This window comes from Poecilia reticulata, chromosome 10 (assembly GCF_904066995.2).
Source record: "Poecilia reticulata chromosome 10, P_reticulata-male-v2, whole genome shotgun sequence".
In the NCBI taxonomy this organism is placed as follows: domain Eukaryota; kingdom Metazoa; phylum Chordata; class Actinopteri; order Cyprinodontiformes; family Poeciliidae; genus Poecilia; species Poecilia reticulata.
Genome location: NC_088839.1, coordinates 17,733,382 through 17,758,822, shown reverse-complemented (window position 1 = coordinate 17,758,822; position 25,441 = coordinate 17,733,382). Strand labels below are relative to the sequence as shown.

The window sequence follows — 25,441 nt, the reverse complement described above, 5'->3', positions numbered from 1 at the left end:
AAGTGAAAAACAAAATCAGACATTGGTTAAGCCGTGCAACATAATGTTTTAAAAGTAATAACGGAGACTACCTTACACAAATACATGCACAGACAAGCAGTTACACAATCACTGCTTCAGACTGCAGGGCAACAATTTTGAGGAAAACAGTTGGAACTTTTTTTTTTTAACTTTTGATTAAAAGTAAAAACATGTATAAATGGAATTCATAAAAAATATGTGGATGAAAAATCATTGCTTGCAACAGATTACTGTACTCGACTTTAGCAATGGCATCAACTAGTTTTGGCCTCTCTAATATTCCCCATCTTACCATCTTTAAATTTGGTTTAACTTTTAAGCTATTTATGTTTGGAAGTAAAAGTTTTGTTATGAAAACCTTGTTCGGTAACAGTTCTGAACCTTTGTGTCTGTAGATTTGTGCACTGCAGCAGGCTGAGTCTCGGCTGCAGGCTGAGGTTCAGGACGCCAGGGACCAAAATGAGCTGCTTGAATTCAGGGTGCTCGAACTGGAAGTAAGAGACTGTCCCTCCATCAAACTGTCAGCAACAGGCGAAAATAACAATCTCAGTTCCAGGCGCAAAACATACATACAGTGACCCATCAGACACGCATGCATAACCTTTATATAGATGCTGTTCCTCACTGTTCCTTATTGTATGCTCCTGTGTTCTCCTGTTTGTTTTTTTGCATGGCAGCTGTTTGCATACCCATCCACTCAACTGGATTTGTTTTTGTCCTTGTTTTATGAACAAATATGTGAAGATAAATATTATTTTCTAAAGAAATAAAAGATATTTAAGTTCACCATCCATTTCAAACTTTGAGTTTGTCATTTTTTGTGAGTGTGCTTCTATTCTTAATTAAAAATGTTAAAAGGTAAAACTTGTATTTTAACTATAAAAGGACGATGGCGACACCAGCATGATTTTGTATTTTGTAAGGATTAGGCTGAGTCAGTCTGATATTTGTCTGTTGAGGTAAACATAATTGCATCACTATATTTTATCAAATTATTTTGTTTTTGTGCAGCAGTTCTACCTGGCAGTAGGAAAGAAATGTCAGATCACATTTTTAGTTTTCAGTTTTTAGCATGCATCCCTGTTGATTTGTTTGAGTTCACCTCCATCGTTTTGGCAGATCCTGACCAGTAGTTTCACGGTCATGTAAGTAAATCCTCATTCCCTTCCATCTCGCTGCATTCTCTTTTCACATTGAATATTGTCGATTTTATTCATTTAATTATGCAACACAGTCAATGTCTTTATAAATCATCACTGCATGGCAGTTTTTTAAAATATATATTTAGTTTTAAGATGGTATCTGTTTTTACAAGGAGAGGGAACGCAGATCTCCTGCACTCAATCTCCACATGTCGGCATTCCCTGAGAATAGCAACAGTGCCCTGCAGACCTACTGTCACCAGGAGGGAGTGAAGGTAACTTGCCCATCTAAAAAAAATGTGCTTTTTTTTTTTTTTTTTTTTTTTTTTTTACATTCAATTGTATTGTTAGGCTGTTCTAAATTTCTGCATTTTCACTCTGTGCAGGATGTAATCATTCCCGAGTTGATGAAAAAGCTGGATATTCTGGGAGACAATGGAGTTAGTTTGATCATTATTGTATTTTTAAAGCTAGCATTGATGATCAGTCTGCATATTTGTCATAAATCTTCCTTTAAATTTTTGCAGAACCTCAGAAATGAGGAGCAGGTGGCAGTGATCCAGGCTGGCACTGTGATCTCGCTCTGTGAAAAGGTGAATCAAAGCCACTCTGACTTGTTGCGTTTTTGGTGACACTCTGTGGACAGTTGCGGTACCTCAATTATAACATTAACCAGCTGATTAACCTATTTAAAAAAATATTTAAGTTTAATAATCGCCTTTGTCTTTTGATGCACAGTGGTTGAAGCAGGTAGACAACACTGAGGCAGCACTGACTCAGAAGATGATCGACCTTGAAAACGACAAAGTATGAAACCAGTTCAGACTTCTGTTGTTTTTTCAACTGTTACTCGTTTTATAAATGAAGGCAATAACTATTACATTACTTTTCCAGAGTGATAAAAATTCATAAAAACTAACTTACCATTAGTAATTTTTTTCATATTCATATTTGACTTCCAGTATTATGCAGGATGCTAATTATTTTGAGTAATTTGCTGTCTTGTTGCAGGAGTTGTTCAGTAAGCAGAAGGGATTCCTTGAAGAGGAACTGGATTACAGGAAGCAAGCATTGGATCAGGCTTACATGGTACGAGTCCAGTAGGTGTATCATGCCGTTTTGGTTACACCTGCAGTAGTAATACCTTTATTAGTAAATTAAATTAAAAACTTGGATAATTTGATCAAAGCTGTGTGAAGGGCATCATTGCTCTATAAACTGGTTAAAACATGTAAGGGCACAACATTGTCATTTCAGCATGTAACATAAACATTGAGGAGCCCATTAATTGTCATGAATGCAACATGTTTCATAGAAATAACATTTCTCACATTGTGTTGGGATACTGCATCTTTTACAATATAAATCCAAATTCTGTGATTGGTCTAGGACACTCAGTTGGTTGGGGTAATTACATGCTTCTGGCCTGATCAGATTTTTCTCTTAGATGAAGGTCTTTTACCCACTTAATCCCTGTTCATCATCTAAGCTGCATATGTTGTATTACTATTATAGTTTTAAGGTATTTTATTGTTAAATGTTTCTCAGTAGGAGCTTAATTAAGTAATTCAAGAGAAATGAATTTATTAACACAGAGAAGTTGAACCCATGTTCTCTTTTAATTTACTTTACACATTGATTTAAGAGAAATGAAGACTTCAGTCAATCTCCATGTTCTAACCATTTTCTTTATTCACTTTTGTATTTTAAGGTTTTATTTGATATATATTTTTTCCTTTGTTTTATTGTATTATTGTAAACTGGACTGTTCTAGTGAAGAATGAGACTGTAAACAGTTAATATTAATAAAAGGATTGCTTCATAAGTGTTCAAATTTAAACAGGAAGCACTATTAGCTGGAACGGTGTTCCCTATATCTAACATGGTCACAGTGCTGTGTGTATGTGCGTGTGTGTGTTTCTGTGCAATCTGGGTTTCCGTTTGTTTGTGTTGCCATGTGCATGCCTGTTTGTTTCTATGCATGTGCATGTGCACCCCCTGCGTGCGTGTGTGTTTTTGTACCTGTTTGCGTGTGGACGTGGCTGGCTGTGCAGAGGATCGAGGAGCTGGAGGCCACGCTGTATAGCGCTCTGCAGCAGGAGCAGCCGGCATGCCAGGCGGTGGCCGAGTCGCTGACAGACAGGCAGAGGGAGGAGCTGAGGCTAGCTGTGGACAAGTTGCGGCGTCAGATTCTCCGGCAGAGCCGGCAGTATGACAGTCAGATCTTACAGGAGCGCATGGAGCTCCTTCAGCAGGCCCAGCAGGTAAGGCTCAAACCAAACCCGGTCAGGTTGTCAAGTCCTGCCTTTTCTCAGTCTGACCCCTGATAACTGTCTGAAACCTCTGATGCCACCAGAGCTCTGGTGCTTTGAAAAAGATGCAGTATCCCTCTGTGTCCTCCCTGTAACTCCGTCTGAAATGGAAGAGCAAAAGATGAGACAGAATCAAGTTTTTAATGAGTGATTGTGTGTGTTTCATTGTGAATTTAGTAGCCTCACTCCTAGTAGTATTCTCCCACTCAAGCAGCACCTCTTTGTAGATTTATGCACTTTTGTGTTTGTTTTTGTGCACCTGTTATTCATTAACCACATCAACACCTTGGAGGTCATTCAAACCTGTTGTACTCAGACTCATTACCATGACAAAATCTAACAAAGGAACACTTTGAACACTAATGCATCATAAATGCACAATACTAACGCACTCTTAATGTCTAAACAAATAGGTCTGAAGCACATATATACCTGTTAAGTATAGATTCTACAGCCTGGGACAAAGCAGAGTGCATCACCTTCACTATTCAGTCTGCTGTGTAATTGTTATAGATGCTCATTTCCATCAGCAACTTTAAAATAAAGAAGAATAATTATATGTAATGATTTTAAATAGATTCATGTTAATATTTTAAGATATTTTGACCAGCTAACTGCTTTTGTCTTTGTGTTGCAGAGAATTAGAGAGTTGGAGGACAGGATTGACTTGCAAAAGAGACAAATAAAGGAAATAGAAGAAAAGGTACAAGTTCAGATTTTTTGAGGATGCTTTCTGCCGTGGCTGGTGAAGCAAGTTGTGTTAAAGAATTTTGCAATTTTTACTGTGGTTTTCTCAGGTCCTTATACCCCTATTATGGTCTATCATTTTGAAGAGGCACTGCCACAAACTTTAATGTTTTTAACCCCTTAACTGTCACCCTCAAAATGTAATAATATAGTTCTGGCTGTAATTTTAGGGCAACTGATCTGCTGAAAAATGAACCTTCACTAAAGTCTCAAGTCTTTGCCTCGTATTTAAGGATGCATTTAATTTGGTCCAAATTTCTATCGACTCTGACCAACCTTTTTGTCCATGCACGGTGTTTTGGGGTAATGCACAGTGTTAGTTTTCTGCACATGCAAGGTTTTGCATGCAAACCATCATAAAAACGCACCATACATTTTTCAGATTTAAATTTGAATCAAATGTTTAAAAATGTATCTAAATTCCTTTCCACTTTCCATATGCGTACCACTGTGTGTTAGTAAAGTACACAAAATCCCAGTAAATGACATTAAAGTTTGTGGTTGTAACAGATTAAATATAAAATTATGTACAAGGTGTGTAAAAATTTTTCTCAGGCACTGACACTACTGTGCTGATGTTGTGCCTATTTGACATCTTCTGTTCTTCTCTCTCCTCTTTGTCATCTTCCAAAAAACCCAAATCCCCCTTTAGTTTTTGTTCCTTTTCTTATTTTTCTCTTTGGCATTTATTCTTTGGCCTTAATGGAGGTGACCATGGACACTCATCAGGTAAAGACTCTGACCAGAATTTACTATATTCTAGTTCTTAAAACATAGGAATGATGGTTAGAAGAGTAATTGTAAAACTTTCCTGTTTTTGTTTTTGTAGATATTGACTTGCTGTGGAGCAAAGCAAGGAATCAAAACTTAATTCTTTTTTATGTTTTGTTGACAGTTACAAACTTATGGCCTTTTTGATAATTGTGCACTTTGCAAAAGACCCCCTACTTGGAATGCAAGCAGATTTGAAATTTTTATAACCGTATATACTTGAGAGAAAAGTGACATAGTTTATTATTACAATTTTGCAATCGTCTTTGAACTTGAAGCATTGGACTTCTTTGTGGGGAAAAAACTGATCTATTGTGAGTTTTGAACAAATTACTGAAGTGGAGAAAGAATGCCCCAATGGAAAAGAAAAGCTGGGGGAGGAGAAGTGAAAGTTCAGGGACTGAATGTGGGGGGTGAACAGGCTGAGTGCCAAATGGACACGAAGGATTCTTGTAATGAGTCTGTGGAGTTTCTATGGAAACAGGAGTACAACTAAGTCCACATATCAGACATTGAACTTACTGGAAGGGGAAGACTTTAAGAGGTGGAAAAGCACAATCAGGTTTGTATAAAAGTTTATTTGGTTTTCTTCTCAAGTCTTTAGATAACACAAGCAAAGACGTGTTAAATCTGACTACCGACTTTAATGTACAAACTAGTTAAGTATTTGCCAGACTTGCTGGGTTGCTTTGCAGTCCTAAAGCACAGGATCAGATTTTTTATGTTTGCATCAGGTGAGTTAATGACATTATGGTGATGATTAAATGGCACTGTCCTAAAGATTTACGGATGTGACCTGCACAGTGATAAAATAGGAGCCTTAGTAAGCAGAATGATGATTGGGAGATGGGGTAACCTGAGCGATACCTCTGCCCAACAACTTGCCAGCAAGCTGCTGACATGTTGAATAATAGATGAAGATATTTTAAGTACATCAGTTTTTATGTCAGAAAGGAACATTTCACTAATATAACAGAAAACCTCACTGACTTTGCCACTCTACGTTTCTCAGCTGATGTGTTGCAAGTAAGCTTTGCTCAGAAGACAGAGCCTGATCTACAGAGGATCACATGACCCCATCGGACAGAGCGGGTTCTAGAATCAGCTGGGTTACTAGGAACTGACACGGACCTGCAGGTTCTGTATAACGACGGGGGAGGACTTGAAGCACAAAGCCAGTTCAGTCATCCTGAGGAACAGGTGAGAACCCGAAGGAGATGGGATCCAGTAACACACCTGCTGCTATATGCTTACTTTTGACTGAGGAGGCATCAGGTATCACACACACACACAACTGCCTGCACTCTGTCATGTTAACACATTGTGTTCAGGAGATTTTACCCATATCTCATATTTTTAAATTTAGAAAAGTCTTTACATTTTTACTTTGAAAATTTGACTGAAAGGTGTGAACATGACATCATGTAAACGGCTGTTTTTTAATCACGTTGTTGGCATCAGAGCTGCAGAACTCAGAGAGGAACCTGCTGCCACGGCCTTGTCAGTTAGCGACTGCTTCTGAGCTCTCAGCATGCAGCTCTCTCACAAACTGGACCAGACACTCCACATGCTCAGACAGGAAGTCAGGACGATGGTGAGTGCTCTAGAAAAAAAAAAACACTCTTTGTGACTTTTTTGAAAATGTTGCTATAGAATTCTTACTGGCAGTAAGCAGTTGAAATGTTTGACAAAATTTCATTACATAGATCCAGCGATGTAACATACCGCAGTCATGACTGGAAAATTAATTTGAAAGTACACACCTAGGAATACTTAGTGTCATTTTTGTGGTTTGAGTAAACTTCATGTTTTTTATTATTTTCAATTATCTTTTGCATATTTAATCTTGCACTACTTTTGAGGATCAAGTTCAAGCATTGGTGGTGAGATATGTTTTTGGTAGTAGCAACCTAATTTATTTATTTTTATGCAAACCACATTCTACTCTCAGAACTCTTTCATGTCAAAGGAAACTGAAAAACCAAACAGGAGGTCAGTTAACTAGAAAAGGTTGTTAAATCAGTTTCAGTAACTTTGGTGTTAATAAGACTATGAATTGTTGGACTAGAGAGGATAAAATACAAAAAAACCTCCTTAACAGGATTGGTTTTATTGATGGTGGCCACAGACAGTTTTCCCTCTTTATCTTTTCTGTCTGTTTTTCTGCTAGTTTCACATTTGTTATGGTTCAGTGTCGCTACTAGGATAGGATTAAATATGATTGCACATCAGTACATGTATTGCTTGGAAAGGTTTGTCATGTTTCCCCAGTGCAATCTCAAGAACACAGATATGATTTCAAGAGACATTTAGATAGCTGCAGATGGCCTTAACCTGTCAACATGACCGATGTCTTCTCCTTTTTAGAAGAAGGAACAGAATGAGTTGTACCAGAGCACTACAAAATGGCCTCCACCTGGTGTGAAAGTCCCAGACCAAACAATCAGCAAGAGATGTTTTAAGGCCTAAAAGCCCATTGACCTGTGGTGGGTCCTCTGATCACTGCCTGGCAACATGAAGCATGAACATAAACAATACTGGCATTTACCATTGAACAGCAGCATTGTGAGGTTTGCCACTGCATGGGCAACAGCATCCTGGGTTCCTCTAGGTTTATGTTGATGTCCAACCTCATTTGTTGAGAGTAAGCAGTCATTTCCTGCAGTACGGAGGGATATTACTGATCCTGAACCCAAATCCAATAAAACATGTCTGGTATATCAAGTCCAGTACGTCCAATGCTGCCAGTTCACAACTTGCACTTTCCATGAGCTCAGTAATAACCAGGTCCAGATCTGGGAAGACAACCAGAACACTGTCTTTTGATTTGTTTTTTTTTTCTTTTCTTTCTTTTTGAGCAATGTGTTTTTATGATAGATGTTCCATCAGAGCTGGTGTATCTTGGGTAAATTGGAAATTCTCCAACATTAAATGCAGAAAAATTAAAATCACATTGGACATTCATGTGAGCTGTTCAGTCTTCAAATGTTCTTTTTTTTTGCAGCTGTTCAGAGTGAACCAGTGACAGGGTAATATTATCAGCACAGATGCTGCAAGTTCATGTGATCATATAGGGATTTATGTTGCCATGTTTCACCTATAAATGCACATGGAGTCAAGATCCAATTACTACTAGAATGTTTTGAAACAATTTACACAAACTTTTTTAAAAACATGGCAATGGAAAGAATGTTATGAGCATACGCATGTTACAAAATATTTTGAGTATAAACAATTGTTGAGCTTTTCAGTGAAAAGAGATTAAAAACATGAAAAAATGTAATGACATTTGCTTGTGATGACTCGCAAAGTAAATATGTGAAGATGAACTTTGCTTTGATATTTTGTTCTACTCTCTCTGTTCCTCGTCAGAGTCAAGAAAAGGAGCGAGAGGAGCATGCTTGGACGGAGAGGCTGCAGCGCTGCCAGAGGCAGCTAAAGGCCAAAGACGAGGAGATGAGTCGACAGGCCCAGTATTTTGAGAGCTTTAAAATCAAGCTCCAGCAGAAGCTCAACCTGGCCCGAGACAGAGAGCAGAGTCTGCAGAATCGCATCTACAGTTTAGAAAAGCAGCTACTGGATGTGACTGTTAGCTGTGCTACAGGAATGGCAACAATCACAGCTGTCAGAATCACAGCTGGGACTGTAAAACACATGAATGAACCAGACAAGTTACCGTCTATGAGAGGAGAGGGGGAAGGAGAGGAGGAAAACAAGGAGAGGAAGAAGCAGTGGCAGCCAAATGTGGGACCGTTGAGTAAAGAAAGGACAAAGGTTGATGAGAGTAAGATAGACTCAGGCACAGAGGGAGGACGGGACAAGGAAACAAAACATACTTCAAAAGAGGCCAGACTGCAAAACTTCATTATCAGCCTGCAGGAGGATCTCAAGGTACTGCTGGAGAGAGAGGAGGATGGGATGACTGAGCGGAGGAAACTGTTGGAGGAGCTGCAGGAGGCCCAGGAGAACAGCCACTTCCTGGGCTGCACAGTGGAGGAGATGAAGGCAGAGCTGCATCAACTAAGGCAGTCAGAGAGCTCCACGATGGAGGAGGTGGAAGACCTGAGAAAAGAGAACCAGAGTCTCCAGGAGATTCTCAGGGATGCAGCTAACTCCACACCTGCGCTGTCATCTCTAAATCCTGAGGCAACGAGTACCATTCCTGTAGTGGACTTGCCACGTCCACTACAGGAATGGTACACTGGTACGGATACACTGGTCAGGCCTCTGTCACCGGGGATGGTGCTTGGACAATCTTCAACAGGAAGCCTAGAAGGAGAGGTGTGTAAGCTGCAACTGACCTTATCATCGCATCCAGAACTTCATGTCGTTCTGGATGGAAGTGCTGTGCATGCATGAATCATTTAAAGAGAATCCTAAGTGTTAGCATCTATTTAACATTTGCTACTTTTTTTATAATTTGTAGGTGCAGTCGCATACAGTTCCTGTGTCACATCTGTCTGCAGTTCAATGCATTGACCATAAGGGTGCAGCAGAGCACAAACGAAACAACCCAGAGGATCATTTCCCACCATCTACGAGAACCACAAAACTAAATCCTCTCAACCATTTTCCCCAAATTGGTTCCAAACCCATCCCAGGTTTCCAGTCCCTTTCTTTCTCCACAGAGTTCATAACTGAACCTAAACTGGGAAATATGGAGGAAATTCCCAGTGCAGAATCCGATGCCCTGAGTGCAGCTTTCCACAGCTTGGGATTTGGTGACAATTCGAAAGCTCTTAAAGAAGAACGTGACCACCTGGATGATGAACTTGGGCATATAAAAGCAGAGCTGCAGGCGATGACTCAGGAGAATGCTGAAATAAAGCTACAACTCAGGAGAGAGACTGAAAAACAACAGAGTGCAAAAGCTCAGTTGTCATCAGAAGAAAGGGTATTTCATGTTTTTTTTTCCTCTAAAATGTTTTCAAGACCAATTGTCACTTCCATTATATTTGCATTCAGATTGTATCTTTTTATTGTTGTGCTTTGTAGATTATCACACCTGCCAGCTGTGATGTAGATCATCCTCTTCCATTAAATTCTGCTGGAGACGATGCAGTTCTTGACCTTGCACAAAGTGAGCTCATCCAAGCCCTGAATCAGGAAAACCGGGCCTTGGCAGATAGGATCCAAGAGCTGCAGGCTCACATTGAACTCAGAGAAGAGGAGATGAAAACGGAGCAAACACACCTGAGGGAGCGTATTCGTCGGCTGGAGGAGGACGGTGTCAGGTTGGAGCAGGAGAACCAAGAACAAGTCAGTTTGATCTCAGAACTCACCAGGAAGACTGAGGATGATCTGAATACCATTATGGAGCTTCGGCAAAAATTAGAAGAGAGCAAAGAGAAACCACAGGTTAAGCAGCACTGCAGATCTCTGTGGCAAAATGAACACCGGGCTGAAATACCGGGATGCCTCCAACAGGAAAAACAAAAAGAATGTGTGGACAGTTTAGTTGAAAATATGCTTAGTGAAGATAAAGAAACACAGTTGAGTTTCAGTCAGGAAACTGACAGTTTGACCACAGCCTCCTCGTCTGGCTGTCAGGAAAACGTTCAGCGTGACTCATTACAAAACCGCTCACAGAACAGCCTGCATGTTAGTTCTTTGACAGATGAAGTAGCCCAGCTCAACAACTCAATCCAGAGCCTCAAAACGGAACAAAAAGAGCTGACAGCCAACATCAGTTCTCTAAGAGAAGAGCATAAAGAAGTCGCTCTGTCACTCCAAAGACAAACTGAAGAAAAACAGCAGCTAACTCGCTCAGTATGGGCGCTGAAGGAGCAGAAAGATTGCATCTTTCAGTCTCTACATGGACTTAAACAAGAGAAAGAGCAGCTCAGCAGGGTCGTCTGCAGTCTGAAGGATGAAAAAGATCAGTACACGAGGTCCAACAGTGGCCTTAAAGAAGAGAAAGAGGAACTAAATCTGTTATCTGCTCTTCAAAGAGACAAAGATGTGATAAAAGAATCTATTTCAAGTGGTGAAGAAGAGAGGGATCGGATCATAAAGTCTCTGCAGAGTTTACAGACAGAAAGCGAGCAGCTAAGCCAAACTGTTCTTCATTTGAATGAACAGCGAGACAAAATAACAGAGTCCCTTAAGAGTCTCACAGAACAGAGAGACCAGAAGGAAATAATTCGCACTTTAAAAGAGGAGCGTGACCAGCTAATAACGTCTGTCAGCAGTTTGAAAGACGAAAAGGAAAAGGTCGAGCAATCAATCATCTGTTTAAAGGAAGAGCAAAGAAACATAAAGCAAATAATCTTGAGTTTACAAGAGGATAGGTGCAGCCTTCAAATGCAAGCAGAGCAGATCAATCATGAATTAAATCTAAGAAATGATTATACGACAAAGAGGACAGGGAAAGGAGATGATGCTACAGGATGTGAAACCAGTAACAACAGAGGAAAGTTTGTGAAGGTACTTAGAGTAATTTCATTGACATATTGATTCAATTAAAGTCTTATGTTTTAAGTTTATACCCTATTAGTGCTGCCGTACACCATACTATGTTTAACTCAATATGATTTTCATGAATGACAGAATGAAAGTGGTCTGATGAGGGAGATTGAAGCTTTGGGAGATGAATTAAAGAGGTCAAGAGAAGAAGTGGAAAAGAATCATGCAGAGGTGAGTACAAGCAACTATTATTATGTAATACTTGTACGTACATGATCATTATTGCCTTTCTTATGCATGAAGATAAGGACGCTGCGTACTGAGCTGTCGCAGTCAGAAGCCAGGCGTGAAGCAATAGAAAAAAAGTCAGCTGATCAGAGCATGAGACTGACAGAATCAGCCAGTCAGAGGGAAGATATCGTGAAGGAAAATGAGACCCTTACACTACAGGTACTTCATTAAATATATTTTAACCTCCTTTCATTAATATTTTGCTGTGATGTTAATAAAATTATTTCATATCTTTTGTGTAAATGGGGTTCTACATTAAGAATCACAGATAAAACCTCATGTAGTAAACACCAGCTTTTTGGTGACTGTCTCAAATGACAAAGAAATAATTCCTAATTACACATGCCCTCAATTATTAAACTTTTTATACAATTATTTAAAAAAAACTCTTGTCCATCTTTACATAGTTAATCCTATTCTGGATGTTTTATGCAAAGTTTTGTGGTTAACATTGCGTAGTTGCTTTGCTTCTATTTTGTAAAATCTAGAAATCTTCTTGGATATTCATATTTTTCAAGAATGTTTTCTGAACTAAGATCAGTTTTTACTGGACTTGATGTATTTCAAAGAATCCATGATGCTTTTTCTACTTTGTCTAAAAGTTAAACTCAACGACAAAAGAAAAAGAAACCTTCACTGTGCTTCTCTTACTTTTCTTGGACTTCTAAGAAGAAGACCAAGAAGACTAAAACCCTAACTCCTGCTTTGATCAAAAACTCTCTTTGATGCCCAAAATTAATCAGTCTATGGTATCTTTTAAAAGAAGCCACCAATTCATTACACCAGGCATACAATGATCCAATTAACTGAACACTCTCTTGTCTTAATGTTTTTACAGACTCTGCTATCTTTATTTCAAATGTTATATTTCTGCTATTGTATATAAAAAAAAAGAACTTCTTTCTAGAAACCTTTTTTCCTGTTTCTAAAGGCTACGGCATCACAAGATTCAAACCGAACTGTTTTGTGGAGATAAAAGTCAGATTTTTATGTAGTTTGGCAGCTTTTTTCTGCTCCTACTTTGTAAACAGAGCATGTGTGCGTCGGGTCTGACTGGTGACTGTGGCTCGTGCAGGTGAAGGAGCTGCAGGCTAAACTGATGGTCCTGCTCAGAGAGAAGACTGATGCTTTGTCTCTGAAGGCACAAACAGACGAGCACCATCACATCCTTTCTGCTCAGCTCAAAGCTAAGGCACGGCTTGTTTATTTTTCTTTATGACTCGGCATTAACCATCAAGGACATTCATTTAAGTAACAACCATGCGGCAATGACTTAAGGCTGATAAACAGATGTTTTGCAGACGTATAACAAGGTGATGGTGACATTTTCCATTTAATCACCATCATTGTTCTTCTGCTGTTTAAAGTAACCTCATTAATTTGCCCTTGATGTGAAATGTGTGTGTAACCCTCCACAGACCGTGGCTCTGGAGGAGCTGAACTCGGAGTACATCACTCTGAAACGAGGACGGGGCAGGAGGGACGATCAGACCGCTGCGCTCGTCTCCCTCAGAGCACGCTACAATGACATCAGAGCTAAGGTGGGTAACCAGTCAGCAGCTTTTCTGAGGTTCTGCCTTCATATTTTTTTTTTTTTTTGGGAGTATTAAATGTGTGTGATTTTATTTGCAGTATGATGCACTTCTTAAAAGAAAAAGCCAAACTGATCTGAATGCAGCTCCCTTAAAGGTGAGGAAACAAAATAATATTTTCACCTGAATTGTCGTTTTGAATTGTTTTTGCTGCTGAACAGCTCCCTGTGGATGATTTTTGCTCACAAACATTTTTTCCCCAATAATAGGCCAAACTGTCTTGCCTGGTGGTGAAGTGTCAGGAGAGAAACATCTTGTTAGCTGAGATGATGAAGTCCATGCACAGAGACGGCAGTCTGGAGCCCAGGTTGATGCAGCAGGCCGAGCATCTGCTCAGTGACGCCGCTCTGCAGGACTACGCTGCTGCATTCTCACCAGAAAGCAAAATTCGACGCAGAGAGCACTATAGTGATTTCACACAACATTTTTTTTCAGCATTTCGAGGCTGCAACAAGGGAATCCTGCCTGATCCAACCTGCCCAGTTGCATCAAACCGTTTGATTACGCATCAAAATAAAGTCTCAGCTGAATCTGGAGTTCAGTGTGGTGGAAGTGAAAAACTCTCTTTGATATTTGCCAGTGAAACTTCAGCAAATCTCCAGGACTGCTGGAAAGTTACACCTGCAGCAGCAGAAACACGAAAGGAAACCCCCCCTGGGTCAGCGTCCCCTGCTGTCCCATTAAAGGAGATCATCTCCACAAACAGCCCCCAGGTGAGGAAATGTAAACATTTTTAAAGCGTGTGTTATAAAGCAACCCATCGCTGTAGTTTACAAATAATGATGCATAATATTGCTAAGCTATAACAATAGTTTTGTTCTTCCACAGCAGCTGGTTAAATAAACAAAGTGAAAAAAACAGGTTGATAATTTTGATTACATATATTTGATTCAAAGAGTTAAAGATTAATCCAATTTCAATTTGTAGGACGCTCAAGTTAAACTTAAATTTTGTTTTACTGTTAAAACCTGTGACTGCTAGATTTAAAGCACCAGATCATCTAGTCATGAACCCATCTCATGCCTGTAATGAGAATCTATGTATTTTCTGTTTGTAAGTTGGGTTCTCGTTTATAAATAACAAACAGTAAATCTTTATCAACCCCTGCTCAGTTGTCTCCTGTCACCGCATCGCTCGACGCAACCATTCGGCCAGAGAAAATCGACTCTCTTCATTTGGAGGTGAAAGACAAGCACTCCCCAGATGCAGCCGAGGTGGGGATGCACTCGCACGGTCCTCGTTCGGCGCCCTCACGCACACGAGTCAGTCCCAGCAGGAGACTCGGCAGTCCCGAGAAGATTCTCAACCTGCAAGAAGAACTGCAGAAGACACTGATGGACAGCGTTCAGGTAACCTGAGGCGTAAATGTTTAACAGGATTACTGACTTTTAAGAAAACGTTTAAGTATTCAAAAAGATATTTTAACACAAATGAAAGTAAGAGGTTAAGATGGTTCATGTTTCTGTGTGTCTTCCTTTAAAGGCACCAGAGAGCAGAGGACGAGGAAAGCATCCTCAGAGAAATCTCTCACCTTCAGCACCCGCAGACCTAAACTCACCCAAACCAACAAGACGTTTTCCTTTCAGTGTTAAATGTACAGACTCTCTGCCAGTCTCACAATTTTGTTTCCACACTAAACACACCCCAGACGTAACTACTAATTCTGACACTTCTAAGAAATCGCCAACACTATTTAATGCAGTCAAGTCTCGGTCTACTGATGCCAAATTAAGTCCAAGCATGTTCACTTCCTGCCACCCTAAAGCAGACGGATCTAAAAGACAAGAACTTCTAATATGTCCTGATTTTTCTCTCAAGTCTGTAACTCACAGAAAAGACAGCTCCGTCTCTAGTGATGACACCAAGTTATTCACACACACAAAGCAGATAGAAAAGAAATTCATCCCCATGTTTGATTTATCTGACATTACACAAACAGTTCCACTCAATACATCCTGCAGTCAGTCTGCTGGTTTCTCTCCCGAGAAATCCCACAAGGCTGCTGCACATTCCACTGCTGCATTGGAAAATGCTTCAAGACCCAGACCAGGTGAGGTGAAAAATCAAGATGTCTGTACTTTCTTTTTCTGTGTGAAAAAAAAATTATGGTCAGTGAGTGTTGTCTGAAAAGCTGAATCTTCTCTAATTTATAATTTCCAGAAACCTATTTCATATTACATTTGCTGTATTTTGATTCAAATTTACATGATGTTTGAGATGGATATAAACACATATGATGCGTTCAGGTGCAAATTTACTATTTTTTTTTTATTACTTTCCACCAATAAAAAAAATCTTGAACACTCTTACACAACTTCAGCTACTCATAAGTTTTAAAGTGAGAGGCAAAAATTCAAGAAGATGAGGACTTGAGCAACTATTGTAGTGTTGAGAAAGATGGTGCACTGCATTACGGCACCGTATTGGTTTTTCTTCTCCTGTTCTTGTGATATTAGATTCCCTGCAAATATGTCCTTTTCTCTGTGCCTGTCTTTTAAATTAATGAAAACGCCGCAGCACACTCCAGTGCACATTCTTGTTTAGTGTTCCCCATCTCGCTGCCCGCACTGCACTCTGCTATATACGATTATTACGTTTTAATGTATCATTTGGGCCTATTAGCTCTCTCTGAATGTACTGTGTTTTTTCGTTTGTTGTGGTTAGAATTTGAAATATGAAAACTGCTCCTCCTTCTACACTGAAAGAAGTAAAGAAAACCGAGTGTAAAATGGATAAACTTTTGTTTGTCTAACTTTCTCTAGAACTTTCTCCAGCGGAGGTTTGCTCTGTTGAGGTTATTAAAACAGTGGGACAGAGCAGCCTTTTGATTGGCTGGGAGAGGCCTCCTCTTGACGAGCTCGGCTGCAGCAACGACACTTTTGTGTATGGCTACAGGGTGGGTAGAAAAAAATATGCTCTTTAGATTTGCATATGTTCCTTTCATTTGCAACCTCGGGATGTTTACCACGTGTCTCGAACAAATACAGCATTTCATTTTCATCCCTCAGGTGTTTGTCAACAAGGAATTCCACAAATCGGTCCTGAGCTCAGCGTGCACCAAGGTACAAGCTCTCCTAACACTTTACAGATGAAACATGCTGAATTTTATTTACCTAAAACAAGTACTCATATGTAGTATGCATTTTTAAATTTTAGTGTATTCTGGAGAACATCAACTTGCGTGAACCTGTCCACATTGGTGTTCAGACTCTGGGCTCTAATGGACTCCACTCTGACAGCGTCTACACCCTTTATTTCAGCTCAAACAGAGAATAGTAACCTTCGTTCTAACCTCTCAGTGGGACAGAACAGCAGGTTAGATTTGCATTTTTGTTTGGTTAACCATCTCAAACGTGTTTTTGATCTTTGTGTATCAGATGAAATGCAGCAAAATCTTTATAGAGGCTTTCAGTGCACAGCTAGTTTGTTTCTGCGTATTTAATGTACTACGCAATGTGTAGCTGAAAACTAACACTTAACTCCCTGTGAACACAATGTCTCGCAGAGAAACATGAGCCTCCATTACTGGTACCAGCTACTGTATAGCATGTACTCGGCTAGGGTTAAGTCATGTTAAGCTTAAAACACACACACACACACACTTTTGGGTCAAACTGAGCCAAATAGGCACTTAATGAAAAGACCCAATGGTGGTGACAGCTTGATGCAGGTCATACCTTTCAGATTTTTATCTGTGAAGAATTGAAAAAGACGCATTCTGTTTCTATGGTGATCTGAACTCTGTGTTGATCTGCCACATAAATCCCAGTAAAATGATTAAAAGGCGTGTGCATATTTTTTAAAGAACACTGCAAGTCTAGTCCGAGTAGATGTAATTATTTTTTGTTTGTTTTCTCTGTACCAGTAAAAGCAGTCACTTTAAAGTTTTGAACCAACTTTAAACCATCTTTTGTCCTGTGTGTCCTGTTTGCATGTGTGTGTTTGCCCTTCAGTTCACAGCCATCGATAGCTGCAGCCCTCTGCGGGAGCATCCAGCCCTCGACCTCAGTTAAGTTAACTCTGCCGGAACAACGGTGTTGTTGGGAGAATCCAGCCAACCAATCAGAGGAAAGACATCCAGCACCGTTTTTACCTGCCAGTAAGCAAATGCCAACCTGAAGCCGAAGGCTAAACCTCAAAGCAGTTACATGAAGATGTCAAAGGAAGCTCTGTGAGCTTTCTGCCACTGCAATCAAAGGTAATTTCCTGTAAAAAAAATAAAAATAAAACCTGTGCATTTCATGTTGGAGTAAGACCTGCACAACCTTTTAGAAAAGGTGTTGTGACAACATGAAAGTCAGCTGTGACTGCCAACAAAACATGTTCTAAAAACCAACCAAGTGTTGTAAAGGTAAAAAGGCATTGCTGACTTTGTTCATGGATATGTTGGAGTGATGTCTGCATCCTTTATGCTGTGTGGACCTTATGCTTCATTCAAGAGCTCCGCTGATGCCTCTGGACTCTGAAGCTGAACATCCAGCTGAAGGGACATTAAAGACCTTTGGACTGAAAACTCATCAGACGTGATGGTCATACTACTTGATTTTTTTTTTTATACATGAAGCCAAATATATTTCAATGACAATTCACTCCAAAGACTTGTTTACTCCTTGGAGTGAACAAAGACCACCGGATATATACAAATATAAACATTTGCACACAGGGAATTACTTAGATCTTTAAAAGGAAAGTTTAAAAATGAGAAAATCACTGATATTTTTTGTAGAGAATATTATCAAAACATAAGCTGTACCTCACACTGTATGTCTTTTTGTATGGATGGCACTTCAAACTTAATGTTTGCACTCAGAGTTTTGTTCTTTTTTTAAATAAATGTTCACAACACAGTATATTGTTTTGCTACAGGCTATAAGTGTGTGTGTGTGTGAAGTGAACTTGGTGCGGCAAAGGTATTTTTCTATTAGTTACTGATGTTGAGTTCCCACAGATTAATTCTTACTGTACCAAGAATAAACATTTATAAGATAGCAACTATCTGGGTGTTTGTGTGCCTGTTTATGCACCACAAAAGCTACTATTCACAAATAAAAACATAATTATTGAAGTAAAGTATTTCTCAGTTTTCCAAACAAAGCTTTTTTTTTTTTTAGCTTGGTCATAGTCCAGTGAGAGTAAGCATACATTCCCTTTTTCTGTCCAACTTTGATACTCCTAATGCTGTTAAATATGAAAACCGCTCCTAATAAACACTAGATGGCAGACATGAGACACTTACTTGTAAGGTTATGTCAAATCTGTCAGGTATTATTAACAGGAGATTTATTTCAATGGCCGATGCATCAAAAGACATTTAATTTGCTTAGAACGTTGGAGTGGCTGTATCTTAATTCAACGAGCCACAATACCTAAAACTGAGTGTGAAAAGAATAAGAAGCACAAACAGCAAAAAGGAGCTTATTAATCACCTGCTGTGCTCGGCAGCTTTGAGAGCCCCTCTGAGATCGTTATTGCTGGAGCTCAGCAGAAAGAACGGGCCTACAGGCAGAGAAGTGTGTGTGTGCGTGCGTGTGTGTGTTGTACTGTAGGTGTATAATTTACGGATTCAAGACGACTGCATAGTAAATTAACCTTACAAAGAATGTCTCAAAGTGTTAGTCCTGCTGATCATTTCAATTGCAGTATGAAAAGTATTTTAATTAGTTATTTATAGAAAAGGTACACCACACCAAGGGGAGAAACACTACAATATCTATCTCACTTACAGTGCTTTATTCTGATTAATTCAGAACACTTTTTCTCTGAACAATTAAACAAGCTTCTACAGATTTTGTATGTCTTTAATGTAAAAGATGGCAGGTTAAAGGATGTAATGTGTGTATGTGTGTGAAAATTTGTAGTTAAGAGCTTAGCTGGTAGTGGTTTCTCCCTACTATTTGAAAAAACATGCATTACATTGTATAATGATTACCAATAAACTGTAGTTCAGGATTTCAAAATGCTTCATATGCCTGCAGAAAACAAGTATGGGATCACATATTCGTGAATGGCAAGAAGAAGAATAAAAGGTTTCCAGCCTAATATTTTACTTTATAAAATTCTGACGTGTCTCCCGTGAACATCAATTTATAAATCTTTCCACAGACTCTCAAGTGAGAAAAGGGTTCAGGGTTGACTGGACCCTTTTGACGTGAATTGACGTACAATCTTATGTCATTAACAGGTTTTTTTCCAGGGTTTCTCCATCCATCTTCCCCTCAACTTTGATCCCTTTCCCAGTCTATGCGAGAAAAGGCATCTGCACAACTGCCATGTTTCACGACTGAGATTATCTGTCCATGGTGATGTGGTGTTTTGCATGTGATCAAAAAAGTTACATTTTCTTCTCATTTCCACATTTTCTTAAATTATTGTTGTGTCCCCTAAACCTTAAACTGGACTCCTTCCACGTTTCTTTCATTTTGTATTTACACACATGGACTCTTAAGTAATCATGTTCAAGTGGTTTCAAAATATCAGTAGGAAGGGGCTGAAAACGCATATGTGCCACACTTTTCAGGTTTTGTTGTTTTAAAAATGTATAAAAATCTTAATCTTCCTTTTTACAGTTGGTTTATGATAATAAATCCCCCCCCGTCCCCCCTAAAAAAAAAAAAAACAACACTGAACTTTGTGCTCGCAATCTGAGAAAATGTAAAAAAGTTGAAGGGGTAATAATAGATTTACAAGATGCCGTAAAAGACTGACTCAGATTATTGCCTCAGGTCCCTTTTGCTCCATCTTCCTCTGTATGTATCTGAGAGTGTATCAGTCCTGCAGGGGATATATCTCCAACTTGCAGGAAAGTGTGTGTGCGTGTGTGTGTGTGTGTGTGTGTGTGTGTGTGTGTGTGTGGGTGTGTGTGTGTGTGTGTGTGTGTGTGTGTGTGTGTGTGTGTGTGTGTGTGTGTGTGTGTGTGTGTGTGTGTGTGTGTGTGAGTGAGATACAGTCGCCACCAGCAAGGTTAACGGGGGGGCTTTCTTGAAAAAGAGATGCGAATGAGAAAGAAAAGAAGAGGGATGGAGTGCTGAGGCTGTAATTTCACCCCGAGGCGACGCTGTCACTCCATCACTCCCGCTGACGCCTGAAGAGTCGGGGGGTCAACGAGTGGAGGTGGGGAGTCGGAGGGGGGGGGGGGGGGTGTGGGCGTGGGATGCTCACACCCAGAGATCAGCTCTATGATAAGTGGGTTTCTGCTGTTGTGTCGGGGCAGATGTGTCTTTGATGCTGGAAGGTGGTTGTGTCTTGTTGCGTTGTCATGCAGCAGTAGTGTGGCAGATATCGTCCCTGCTGGGAGGGAGTCCCTCAGGCGTCTTTACTGCCAAGATTCACAAATGCAGTTGAAAACGTCGAGCTGAAGGGGAAATGATTCAGTTTGTATACATGTGCAGTATTTTTGCGTTTGTGAAGCCTTTCCTCTCGCCATGTTTCCGCCCGCCGGTTCTATTAGTCCATCTCAGAGATGATATATTTAGAGGCAAAGCACTATCAGAGCTTACAGCTGGCCGCCTCTGATTCAATTCTGACAGCATTCAAAGCCATCTCTTCTCCTTTTTTGTCCTGCTCATTTTTCTGCCTACCTCTTTCTTCTTTCTCTTGTCAACATCATCTATCTTTATTTACCCCTTCTTTGCGTTTCTTTTTTCCTCTTACATAATTTTACATTTTGCCATTTGCTTATGTTCCTCTATACAGTTCTTTGAAGACCTTCTTTCTTCAATGAATTTTATTTTACCCCATAACCCATTTCTCAGTTTTTCCCTTTTTTTCTGGGCTTCATTACTGCTGTTGCATTGCGAAATTTGATCTCTTGAAAACTCTTTTGTCTCGTCTCTCTTCCGCTGTTGTTCCCTTCCAATTTTCCCCACATTTCCATCTTCCGTGTTCTATATCTCTATCCACTCTCGACTAAGCGCATGCTGAAACACACATCAAGCAGAGCAACTTTTAATTTGTGGAAAAAGACAAGCATTTAGTTGCCATTACATCCTTGAATGTGCCTGCAAAAGCAAGCCTAATCTCATTAATCACAAACAATGGGGGCGGTAATCGAGAAGCATGTTTATGCAAATTCCCACGCACTGTAATCTCCCACATGCTTGATAGCCAAAACAGAGGAGGTGTGCTTGTTTTTTTTAAATTTCTGTTCATTTGACTTTGTCATGTTTTTCTTCCCAACCACTGCAGGTGCTGCCAGGACGTGTGAACCAGGACACTCCTGAGAAAGTATTGATTCCCATTGCAGTTGAACCCTCCACTTCTGATCGCAAATAACCCTGAGATGTGAAACACTGAGTTTTACACCCCACCTCCGTTCAGCTGCATGTCCCTCCTCATTTTCCTCCGCCTCTTGGCAAATTCTCCATCTCATTTCCTTTGTCAACCATCAGTTCTCCCTGCTTCTTCTGTTTTTATGCTTTCCATTTGCATGTTTATTGTTACACCGTTTGCCTCTCTCTCGTCTTCTCTCTCCCTCGCGTCGTGTCTCTTCTCATCTGTTTCTTCATTTATCCACATTTTAACTTTCCCATTATTGTGCTATTTCTTTCCACATTTTTCATTAGAGCTGTTGGTCCAGGAGCCAAACACGATTCACAACTAAATATAGCCTAGGTAAAACATTATACGATTATCTCCGTACATCCTCTTTTCTTCTCCCTCACGAGCACCCTGTCATTCTTCCCATAATATCTTCTCTGTTTTAGCCTTCATCTCTCTTGAGTTATGTGCCAGTTTCAGACGAACATGATGAAGATGGCACAATGTAAATCCTGGAGTTATCAGAGGCCTGATTAAGGTGAAACGCACTCCCTGACAGGCTGAAGAGAAGTGGATCCATCAGTTCTGTTGAGGAATATTTTGAGGTTTGTCATAATGTAATGGTTGAAAATTCTGTGTATTTAGATTGATCAGAAATTCTTGAAAACACCAAGGGAAGAGAGGACGATAAAAAAAAAAAACAATGTTGAAATACAGCCACATTAAGACTTTTTTAACACACCAGACTTGCAATGAGACATGCTGGTGGAAGCATTATGCTGTGGGAGGGCATGAAAGGCAAACTGGTGAGAGTTGACAGGATGACGAGTAAAGCTAATCTCAGCACAAAATGGGATGGATGTCGTTTGAGGCTCTTGCAAGAATCTAATGACTCGGTCTGATGTTCACTGATTCTTCTGACCAACTGAACTGAACGTGAGCTATTTTGAGAAGAAGTACGGTTAAATATTCCAGCGATGTGCAACGGTGGTAGAGACCCACCTCAAAATGCTCGCATAATTGTGGTGTGAATCAAAGTATTATTTCACGTGATCTAAACACAAATGCATGACACACCTTCCAGATTTTTATTGTCAAATTTGCTGAAAACCATGCTTCTCTTTCTTCACAATTATACACCATCACATAAAGTCTCAATAAAACAAGTCAATGTCATAATTAATATATAGCAATTTTATGACAACTGAAGGTGACATAATTACTTGATTGTGCTGTAAAATGACACGAAGTGGCTGAAAAACACATAATACTTCCCCTATAAAAAAAAAAACAAACTATTTTGACATTTTTAAAAAGGACTTTGAATTCAGTTTTATATCTACATATTAAGGAAAATATAATTTATCATCTGCAATATCTTTTGATTGCAACCCCTTTTCTATTAACTGATGAACAAAGTGGGCGTTAGGATTAATAAGGCGGTAGTAGGAGTGTTTAGTCTCGGTGTGTGTGTGTATCTGCCCATGGAGATCGAGCTCAGTGTGGGAGCTGTCCGTCGTCACCGGTGCTGAAAGTGGATTTCTTCCCCTCTTAAGTAAAAAGTGAATTTGATGAGCAGGAGGGAAGTAAGGAGGAGGAGGAGCAGCAGGAAGAGGAGAGTGAAAACCGCGAAGAGTTCAGAAAATTGCTTCATTACTTCTTTCCAACCTGCTGGCTGCAGAATAAGAGGAAGTTTTTGCAGGAACTTGGACAGTAAGAGCACTTTTTATATTTTTCAAACTGAAATGATTTCTTTTATCTCATCTTTGTTCTTCTCTCTGCACATTTCGCTCCCGAGCAGGCAATTTTTTTTATTTTTTTTAATATAATTTGGACACATTAGGAAGGTGGGATGGAGAAGACAGAGGAGGAGAGCGGGGGAGGGAACGTGGGGAGACGCAGCAGGAGATCATAGTTTCTTTTTCTCCCCTCCAGCCTCACAGGGGGGGAATGGCAGCTCGGTGAGAGGAGCGGACTTCCTCTGCCTCCATCCCCAGCGTTGGATTCGTAAACTGCACCACAGGGAAGCTGTGAGCGGGCTTTGATCTGAAAGTGCTGCTGCAGCTGTCGGTGTTGCACCTGGAGACCCCTGTCCTACTCTGGCCCCGCTCAGCCAGCTGTGTCCCGGGTCAGACAGGATGACGGGGTGTGCCAAGCGCTGCAAACAGGGACTCGTCAAATTTGCCTCGACTCTTCACAAACTGGTCACCGGGACTCTCATCAAAGGTATGCCAAAATATGTTGTGTTTTGTCCAAGTGCATGTGTAAAAAAAAAAAAGGGGGAAAAAAGTGCTTTTAGTGAAATGAGACAAAACAGAGTAACAGAGAAACCTGCAAATGAACTCTGATGTGTCTCCAAGCAAACAAGTTAAAGTTGAGTCAACTTTGTCGTTTTCATCTTCATCTCATAAAACTCTTTCCTCGATTTCTCTCCATCTGAAGTCGACCTTGTACCGCTCTGCCTTCTCCAGAGGGGCTGAAGCGAAGGAGACAGAGATGAAGGGAGTGAGGAGCTAATAGAGAGGAAAGATGTGGTTGATACAGAGCGGAGAGCGCACGCGTGTGATTGTCCTCTTGTGATAGATGTCGGTAATAAAATGTGCTGGGGTGTTGGAGAAATGGAGCTGCGAACACATAACGCTGAGAGGGAGAAAGGGAGTTTTAATATTGCGGTGCATTAATTGTTATCCTGTGAGTGCGGGTTTGTTTTTGTGCAATATTCAAATCCTTAAACTGGGGTTTAAAAACTCCAAAGTGTGGAAAGCAAAACTGCACACACTCACTCAAATGCAGGATGATGCTCTTTAAACCTTTTGACATTTTGTCTGGAGGGGCGGGAAACATCAAAGAAGTCAGTCAGATGCACACATGCAGTTTAACATACTTGGATGTTCATGCACTCTCTCACTCCCATGGTCTCGGATGGCTCAAGTGCGCAGCCACAGAGGGAAGAATTGCCCTCGAGGTCTCACACTCTCATAACGTCACGAAGAAGCCGCTGCTGAGCCTTTGGTTACATAACAAATTACTCCTCAGAGGAATCACAAAGATATTAAAACAGTCTTCTTTTTTTATGAAAAAAAAAACCCCAACAGGAAATAAAACTACATCCAGGGTAAAAAGCTTTAACAAACCCCCTGGATATGCGTGCAACTGCTTGCTGAAAAGACACGCGGGATGAATGTGCAGACAATAAAACACCCACGCAAACGATAAGGAAAAGGACTGCAGGAGCAAGAGATCTGCCTCTGCTAAACGACACACACACACACACACACACACACACACACACGTGCTCACACACGCATACGCACACACACGCACACACACACATGTGCTCACACACGCATACGCACACACAGGCGTTGGTCCACATCTGGTCTTCTTCAAACCTCTGGCAGAAACTGTATCTGATTAGTGACACTGGTCATAGAGTCAAAGGTACACACTGACGCACACCATCACATGCTCCTTAAAGAGACATTACTGATTTGTGTTTTAGGGATTTGGTGTTCATAGTTATGACTATTATTATTATTGCTTTGTTCTCTTTTGTTAGGAACATTTCACACAAGGGTTGGAGAAACAATTCACTTCCAGTTTAATTTTTCACAAAAAGACATTCACAAATTGATTTGTTTATAAGGATTTGCCAACTTGTTGATGAGTGCTTGGATCTATTTTTAGTTTCTTTCAGATCATGTTGGATCTGGAAATAGGATATTTATTAACCACAAGAGTGGTCTCATTTGGCTTTGGTTGTTTTTCCTTTCAAATGGTGCATAATGGCATCTAATCCTGATGATGACTGGAAAAGGTCAAATGACAGGAGTTCACTACTGAACCCACTATGAAAGACCAGTCATTCTGAATGTTTTTTTTTTTTTTTAAATCCTTGTCAAAT

General features: G+C 40.1%; 2 protein-coding genes across 11 annotated transcripts in view; both read left to right on the top strand.

Moving 5' to 3' along the window:
• jakmip1 (janus kinase and microtubule interacting protein 1) overlaps positions 1-18,276 on the top strand; it is a 40,741-nt gene extending 22,465 nt beyond the window's left edge. For 4 of the 10 annotated variants that reach the window (XR_014089240.1, XR_014089241.1, XR_014089242.1 and 1 more), the window contains 11 exons: positions 417-515; positions 1,337-1,438; positions 1,550-1,603; positions 1,691-1,756; positions 1,902-1,970; positions 2,175-2,252; positions 3,056-3,427; positions 4,113-4,178; positions 4,875-4,951; positions 5,052-5,555; positions 6,006-6,192. Coding sequence is in view for 4 of the 10 variants with exons in the window: in XM_017307136.2 (XP_017162625.2) it covers positions 6,525-6,587; positions 8,366-9,274; positions 9,420-9,887; positions 9,989-11,419; positions 11,543-11,629; positions 11,702-11,848; positions 12,765-12,881; positions 13,108-13,230; positions 13,322-13,378; positions 13,491-13,994; positions 14,394-14,630; positions 14,764-15,331; positions 16,044-16,177; positions 16,290-16,343; positions 16,438-16,557 (5,019 nt within the window). In the remaining 6 variants the exon portion in view is untranslated. The other 6 variants (XM_017307136.2, XM_081611504.1, XM_081611503.1 and 3 more) reach the window with 6 other exon arrangements.
• A 4,901-nt stretch (positions 18,277-23,177) lies between these two features.
• The window catches only part of kcnip1a (Kv channel interacting protein 1 a), a 43,485-nt gene continuing 41,221 nt past the window's right edge, over positions 23,178-25,441 (top strand). Inside the window, exons 1-2 of the mRNA XM_008420271.3 lie at positions 23,178-23,250; positions 23,473-23,763. Coding sequence (XP_008418493.1) covers positions 23,676-23,763 — 88 coding nt within the window. The 5' untranslated portion in view covers positions 23,178-23,250; positions 23,473-23,675. The remainder of the gene's footprint in view (positions 23,251-23,472; positions 23,764-25,441) is intronic.